This window comes from Arachis duranensis, chromosome 8 (assembly GCF_000817695.3).
Source record: "Arachis duranensis cultivar V14167 chromosome 8, aradu.V14167.gnm2.J7QH, whole genome shotgun sequence".
NCBI lineage: Eukaryota > Viridiplantae > Streptophyta > Magnoliopsida > Fabales > Fabaceae > Arachis > Arachis duranensis.
In genome coordinates, this window is record NC_029779.3 from 40,175,432 (window position 1) to 40,184,182 (window position 8,751).

At 26.0% G+C, this 8,751-nt stretch overlaps 1 protein-coding gene across 1 annotated transcript; it reads right to left on the reverse strand.

Annotated features, from left to right (window-relative positions):
* Positions 1-596: 596 nt before the first annotated feature.
* On the reverse strand, positions 597-8,268 carry LOC107462725 (serine carboxypeptidase-like 40). Its single transcript, XM_016081353.3, has 7 exons — positions 7,840-8,268; positions 4,564-4,671; positions 4,187-4,467; positions 2,890-3,159; positions 2,407-2,615; positions 1,206-1,311; positions 597-790 (listed from the first exon to the last, which is right to left on the reverse strand). The coding sequence occupies exons 1-7, from the start codon at positions 8,225-8,227 to the stop codon at positions 632-634; spliced, it is 1,521 nt and encodes a 506-aa protein (XP_015936839.1). The 5' UTR covers positions 8,228-8,268; the 3' UTR covers positions 597-631.
* Between the last annotated feature and the right edge of the window lie 483 nt (positions 8,269-8,751).

Consider the following 8,751-nt stretch of genomic DNA (forward strand, 5'->3'; position numbering starts at 1 on the left):
TAGAAATTGTTTAGACTTTAGAGTTTAGACCATCAACTCTTTTACCATTGTGCTAGAAGTCTAGAACGGAGTTGGCTTCCCTATACTTCCAAGGCCACACATATCACGTCATTTTGGCTACAATTAATGCAAGGTTATATTTTGATGTGCTTTCGTGATCCGATGCCCTAGGGCCTAGTCATTAATGAACGCCAAATCCCTTGTTCTCTATAAATCGACTCCATTCTCGCATAACATGATAGAATCTCAATTTAATTATTAAATTTTTTTAATATTATAATTTTAAATGAATCGATTGATTTTATAAAATTTTTATTAAATATAACTATTTTACTATTTAAATCTTGTTATAATTTTATATTTGTATTTATTTAATTCACTTTTTAGATTTTACACAAAATCTAAATTTTATATTTTTCAACTAACTCTATTAAAAAAGAAATTGAATAATAAAAAAACATCCAATAAAAAGTTATTAATAAACCGATAGTAAATACTATTATTTTCACTAATTCTCATGCAGTAGAAGTTCAAATCAAAATCCAATACGAAATTAATTTGCCTTCTAGCGAGAGATTATTATTATTATTTATATATTAAATAAAGAAAAATGTTATTGTTGCAGGACAAATTAAGTGTATCTTGTAGTATCTGGAAGCGGGGTGCCGTCTAAAAAGTGTTTGAGGAGAGAAAAGGCTCTTGCTGGCTGGTAGCTTGGCACTTGATGCCCTGCTCCTCTTACTGTCGCAAAAGTTAACCCTCCCTTGTACACTTCTGTATACCCACCAGCCTGTTTCCAATTAAGTTTCATAAAATAAAATCACATTTGTGCACACTTTTTTTTAATATAGAAAAATAAATATAATATATTTAATTTTAATACATTGACAATATAAAATATTTTATATAGTAATTTAATTACATTAATTTTTTAATAATAATTTATATAATTAATATAAAAAATAATTACTTTTATTAACATAACTTTAGTAATTAGATGTATATATAAATTATTTTATACTGATAATATATTAAAATTAAATTCATATAAATATATGATTGAAAATTAGATACAGTAAATTTCATATAAAATTAATTGCTAAAGTGTACTAAAAGATGTTGGAAGTATTATTTCTCTAATTCTTAAAGCATAAAAAGAAAATGAAACAAAAAAGAATTGTGTAAGAACAATTATTGGTTATTACCTCTGCAAACAGATACCAAGGATGCCAAGCAGTTTCAACAGAAAGGTTCATCTTCTTAATTGAATACTTTGTTGAAGTAACAGGAACCCTTCCATCTACGTCACCACTGCATATCATTTGATATATATAAACAACAATAAATAATTAATAATTTACCAGTACACATACATTTATTAGAATAATTCACGTGAACCAAAGAACGAGAAGAGAATGCTACAACTACGATAAACTTGTTTCAAAGATTAGGATAAATCGACACTTGAAACCAGAACTGGTTTCTAAACCAAAAAATTCGACGACTAATTATGACAGCTAACGAAATATGAATCTACTAAGTATTATATAATCTAAATAAAAATTGAAAAGAATTTAATATATGTCTTCATGAAAAAAATGTTATATATATTGCGACTCAAACATATGAAAAGAATGATTACCAAAATTACTTGATTACCAAACAAAAAAAATATATGAAAAGGATAGTACTATTTAAGCAATGAGTTTAAGAGAATGAATATCATTACACCTAAATTTGATAATATCATTTTTATTTGAAAAATTTTACTTTCAATATGAAACGTATATATTTATATCAAAATCTTATCAAATTAAAAGTGATATTATGTGACAATATCTAATTTTTATTCAAAAGACAAAAAGTAATTGCTCTCATACATATTTCATAATTAGAGATATAGAATGAGAGAGAAAAAATCAATGTAAGTTTTTCTTTCTTCTTTTTTTTTATTTTAATGAATCTAATGTTCGAGATCTTGTAGCTCTTAGAATGAGATTTTATTAATTAGTATTATACAAAAAAATTATTATAGACACTAATATAATTAAATTTACTCTTCATAGACCTTCTAATTCGTGATATAATAAAGATGTTTTATTAGAAATATTCTTGTTATTACTTCAACTTATATTCTCAAAAAATAGATCCTGCTCTAATATCTTTAAATGAAATAATTGGACTAAAACCAAGAGAATTTTATAAAATCTGGATAAATAATATAGTAAAAAGAAATCAAATGCACTTTGTATATTATGCACAATAAACATCAAAGAACAGCGTTCAAAGCATCTAAACGCATTTTATCTTCTACAACGTGTTTCACAAATACACCCATATATATTGGAGTCTCTGCGAAGACAAAATGGAGTATATATATGTTATGCAAAACCTTATTATGAGAACCTGAAAATCCAGAGCCTTAGTCCGTTGTGAAGGAATTCATGTAGAAGGGGAAGCATGGTTGAAGGGGAATCACCCCACCTGCCCATGACACCACTGCAAGGTTGCCAGTCATACTTGAGTTTGGTAACATTCGCATGGAGGGCCTCTTGAACCTCTGCCCGGTTAAGATATGCAACCACATAATTATCACTACACGGATCAGTAACAAGCTGCTCCACACACACCAAAAATAAATAATTAAAATCCATCAATGAATATAATGAATACTTGTATATATAAAACAGAATTCCAACTCTTAACACTTATTTAAACGAATAAGTGAGCTTACCACTACACCGACTTTAGTTGGTTAAAATATATAAATATTAGTTAAGCTATTTATGGACAAACAATTATGATATTCAAAAGTTAAACACATCAAATATTTCACTAACTTAGCTTGTATCACAATTGAAGGTTCAATAATTGGAATTCGAATCTCACAGAGTGCTTCTTGGGCCGTTTTGTGAGGTTTTCATTGGGGCAAAAAAGTGGAGCATAGATGTTGTAGATATCAATGAAACGAGTAGCCCTATTAAATGCATCCCCTGCTGTATCGCACAGGAGGCTACGCTGATCGGAAGGATCTGAAGACTTATAATCACAATATGTGTTGATGTCGTGTGCAACATTGTCTGAGATTATTGCATGGCTTGCAAGAAAATCGTACATTCCAGCATCGTCTGTTTCATCGTTTATCACTGCATTCCCAATCTGCATCATAATAATAATAATAATTTAGTTTTGTTTCATTAATATCATTTTTCTCATACTACTTCATGAAATCGGCTAGGTTTTTTTTATATATTGGGGACTAAAGTATAAAATACAGTATTATTGGAGAATTTAGTGTTTTATGTATATATGGAGACGTTACGCAAATGTACAATATATTAAAAAAATTCAAACAATACAATTTATAAATGCCTGATTGCAAATTATCAGAATAAACCATAAATAATTCTTTAACTTTTTATTTCAAAGACAAATAAATCATCGACTAATTATAAAAATATAAAAACGTCTTTTACTTTTTTAAAATGCGATATATCTAAGTCCTTTAAAAGACTGATTAGTCTTTAAATATTTTAGATAAAAAAAATTTAAATATTTCATATTTTAAAAGATTAAGGATATTTTTATATTTGCAATTAATCAACGATTTATATATCTTCGAATTAAAAAATTAGAGACTCATTTTTTTTTGTAATTTTCTTTTAAAATTCAAAAAATTCAGTTTGGGGAGATTGAATTGTACTGAATGTATAAATCCCAATTTTATTTTATTTAAAAACACAGCAATCCACGGATGGCGAATTTCCAACAATGACTTATGTCTGCAATATTCCCATCCCCTTATATTATTAAGTGAAAATTTAGATGCAGTCAATTTTACGTAAAGTTGATAGTTAAGAGTTGTTAAATAAAAATTTAGTCAAATCAATCAAATCATTTAATGACTCTCAACTATCAACTTCACGTGAAATTTTCTTCATATTATTATTATTATCCCATTTTGGTTAATAAGACGTGTTTCACTCATTGAAGCACAATATTTAAATTTAAAAATACATGGAATTCTCATAGTCTTTTTTATTTTTGATAATGTTACTCGATATATTATTTATTTCCTGAATATCTTTGTATGAATTTATTAAAAAAAAAAAACAGTTACATTATTAAAATAAGAATCAGAATATCCATAGGGGAGAAATAGAGAGGCAAAAATGTAATTGAATACCAGTATTCCTTTAAGGTTGACGATTGTTTTGTTGGCCTTGTTGTTATGGTAGAGAATAGTATGTGCAAGTTCAGGAACATAATGCCCTGCATAACTCTCCCCAGCAATGAAGAAATCCCTCTTCTTATATTCAGGAAACCTCTCCAACCAATTCACCAAGAATACATAGTTATCTGCTGCTGTTTTCTTGTCACCATTATGAAAATCAGCATAATCTGATGATCTGTTTGAGTAAGAAAATCCCACTCCAGTAGGTGACTCCAGGAACAAAACATTTGCAGCTTCAATTTATTCAGTTAAGTCACAACATAATATGTTAGAAATAAATTACTCAAATAAAGGAAATCAATTGAGCTAGTATATATATACATACATACCATGATTCCAACGATATCTATTTAGGTAAAGTGTTCGTCCATCACTGTTTACTCGGAAGGGTCCAAGTTCTTGCATTGCACCATAGGCAAGGGATGAACATCCAGGACCTATAGTCAAACCAGGTTCTTTCACATTTATAACAAAAACATCTATAAAATTAAAAGTACAAAAATGCAATGATGGTTGCTGATTGATGATCCATTTTTATATTCATAAAAAATGTAATTATTTTGCTATGAACAAATTAATTATTCAAGTGTAAAAAGTTAATAAAAAATTATGATATCAAACATATATATGTGTGTGTTAAATTTAATATACTAATAGTAAAAAAATTTAATACGATCATCTAATCAGATTAATATATTTAGATAATTTTTTAGCTACTTTTGCTAATACTACATAATTGACTGTCTGTTTTTTTATAGTATATAAAAATTAAATTATATATATTAAATACATAATAATTGATATTTATAGTATTTATAGTAGAATTTTTATCAAAACTGTATACATAATAATAACTCAAAGAAAAAAAAAAGATAGAATTGATCTGATATCCTAAAAGAAAAATTTGTTTTGAGGACCTATCTATTTATCAAAAAGTGGTAGATTTGTCTTCCAAACTCTTTTGAGGATTTGAGATTGTTTTAATTTCTTTCATAGTTTCATCTATAATTTTGTGCTGATACAATCTTTGTGAATACTGTTGCTTTTGAAATAATATATTTGTCACTTCGCTGAAAGCTCTTTTAAAACGTTAAAAACGAATACTTTTTCCCCTAAACATTAAAGCCTAAGAAATTCATACAAATAAGTCATATTTTCCATGGTAAATGTTCTATATATCTTTTTGCATTTACAGAACAATGAATTGCTAGAGACGAAAAAAAGAAAAAAGCACCTACAAACTAGCTAAAAAAAAGGAAAAATAACGTTTATTTTCATGGTAAGATTTTATTTTTCTAGCTAGTAGTTGTATTCTTGAATAGAATATGAGTAGATGGTTACATAAGTCCTGAGAGATCACTTGTTATTTAAATTGATTTTTTTTAAAAAAATTTAATTAAATTCATCTTTTAAAAATTTTAAGTTAGTCATATCAGTTTTTTTGTCATTTCTATTGTTATTAATATTAGAGTTTATTGATATGACACATTAAATGATATCACAATACATATCTGATAGTCATAATTGACCGCTAATATAATAAATTTATAAAATTATATTAAATAAATCTCAAATTGAGGAATTATGATGCCTCAAAATTCTCTCAATTAAATTTTGATTTGATCTAATTTTATAAACTTGTAATGTTAGCAGTTAATTGAAATTTTTATGTATGTGTTGTAATATCACTTAACATATAATATCAATAAATTTTCACGTTAACAAAAAAATAACAAAAAAATCAATATGATTAATTTAAAATTTTTAAAAAATAAAATTGATTAAAAATATATTTTAAAATCAATTTAAAAAATAAGTGAACGGGACGAATTTAAATATTTATTCGAATATATAACTGTACGGGCAAGTTAAATAACATCAAAGAGATCAATTAATATCTAATTACATCACACAAATCACCGCCAATGTGAGAGCACATTGGCATAACAATTTAAAAAAAAAGGAACTACTCATTATTAAAATAATTTCTTCTTAGCATATTATTAATCTATTTAATCAGTCTATCTTAAATAAATATTTAACATTACAGTTCACTGAACATAAGAAAATAAAGAATAATGAGCGTTTCCAAATAATTATGACTTTTGAGAGTGTGTGATTGAGAAAATATGTTGGTTGAACTACTCTTGTGAATAGGTGAGATCTCAGGATATAGGTCCAAAAATTTTCTTCTTTTAAGTATTAATTAAGCACAAATTAAATAATGTTGGGAAGGTAGGGGTAATATCTTTTTTGTTATTGTACTTTCCTTCAACCAACATATTAGTTACAAGTAAATCAAAGATATTTTTTTGGCTTAGGGAGAAAAATAGACCAAACTAAATAAGTAAGTAATAAAACAAAATAGACCATTGATACAGGATGCACATGACTAGTTTTTCAGGCAAGATTCTTAATTTTATTACTAATAATTGTTATTTTGACAAACTAGGTATGTCTGTAAATGATTACCTAATTTAACAAATTATTATCTTGGTATATATTAGTAAACTAATATATTTGGATACTGCAAATGTGTTCAACTACATTGATTTGTATCCAGCTCATTATTTCATTGTTGTTAGAATTTTTCATTAGAGAAAAAAAATAATAAGTTGAAGTGATAAAAGAATTTCGTCTATTGTGAGATTTATATTAGGAGTTTAATTTTAATACAGTATAAAATGTTTTATGTAGTAAACCAAAATTAATTTTTTCTTATATTAGATTGAACTATTATCAATATATAAAAAACAATGCCGCCTTGTTTTCGGAGAATAAGTTGTTGATATAAAAGAAAATAATTTGTCGTAATACAGACATCCGTAATCGGTAAAATATTGATAATTGTAATTATATTAAATTAGTTAATTTGATATTTATTTTGAAATGAAAATAACAATTTTTATATGTTCACCAAAATATAAATAAATAAATAGATGACGAAGGTATGTACTTGGCCAGTAGTCAAAGGAATATTTCTACATGAGCATGTGTGGACGCTACTGATTAAGGATTTCAAATTAAAACGAAAAAAAAATAGCTTTCACGTTTTTTAGTGTGGAACACTTCAACTCTATTAGCATGTTCCATTTAATAAAAATTTAAAAATAATAAAAAATAAAAAATAAAAAAGTTGGTGATATACCTCATTAGCAAATAACATGCATTATGTAATAATGTTGTGTATAATTTTGAGTTAATATTTTATCTAATCATCAAAAAGACTAATTCACTAAAATAAAATGTAAGAAATGTGTAAATTTTTATTTTGTTTGGAAAAAATATTTTAATTTTATTTTAATTTTTTTAAATTTGTTAAAAACTAATAGAACTAATATAATTTAGTTATGTATTTTTTTATTTTCGATTTTTATTTCGTAAAAGATAAAATTATTCGATCAAAGTTTACGAGAAATAGACTCTCTCCATTATTAAAAAAATTAAGAGAGTAAAACGTGATTTTTAATTTTTTATTGTTTTTTTTATATTTTTTATTTTATTTATAAAATTAATGATAAAAAATCACATTTTATTCTTTTAATTCTTTTAATTGTTAAAAAAAATTAAGAAGATCCATTTCTAAGTTAATGTGAATGTTATACCTCCATTGAGCCAAAGAAGAAGAGGTTTTGTTTCCTTAGAACTTTGAGCTTCCACAAAGTAATAATAATAGGCACGTCCTGCCAATTGGTCAACCGTGACATACCCTCCATACTGACTGAAATTCACCTTTGGCTGCCCCAGCAAACTCACAATTCTGTCTTTCTCTTTCAGGCCCGCCTGAGAACCCACATCGGCGCCGGTGGCGGCTTCATGCACAATCTCTGGTGCCTCGAAGTGCCCCCTGTTGATTTGTGATCCTGCTTTGAACTTGGCCTTGAAAAACTTGTCCAGAGCCCGAGCTTGTTTGTTTCCATGTATTTCAGACACACAGAATGAAAGGATAATAATGAAAATGGATATAAGAGACCAACTACATGCTTTCCCCATTATGTGTTAATTCTTTTGTGTATCTCTAATCTCTCTATAGATAAGTGAGAGCAAGGAAGGTGATATTTATAATTTGATCATATTAACCATATACTTTTCCAAACCTAATCTTTACTATCATTTGGGTAAATCATTTAATTTTAAAAATTAAAAATATATTTTGTTAAAACTAAAATTATAAGATTTATAATTCAATTATATTACGTGTATATAAAAAATTAACTATTAAATTAATCACTTTTATTGAAATATAAAATATGAATTAAAAATAAGTTAAATAATATTATTACTAATATATGTTTAAATAAACAGTAGTTGATTTTATAATTAATTTCTAGTGTGCACATAATTATTTTTATTTGATATATTTTGTTATTATGAAATAGTTTTTGAAGAGTCGAAATATTTTGTTAGCCATATGAGAGAATACATTGTATTTTGTTAGGGAGTCATTTACATAAAGACACTTAAAACGATTTTTTTAAGATATTTTTTAATAATTAAAATTTAATATATATAATTAA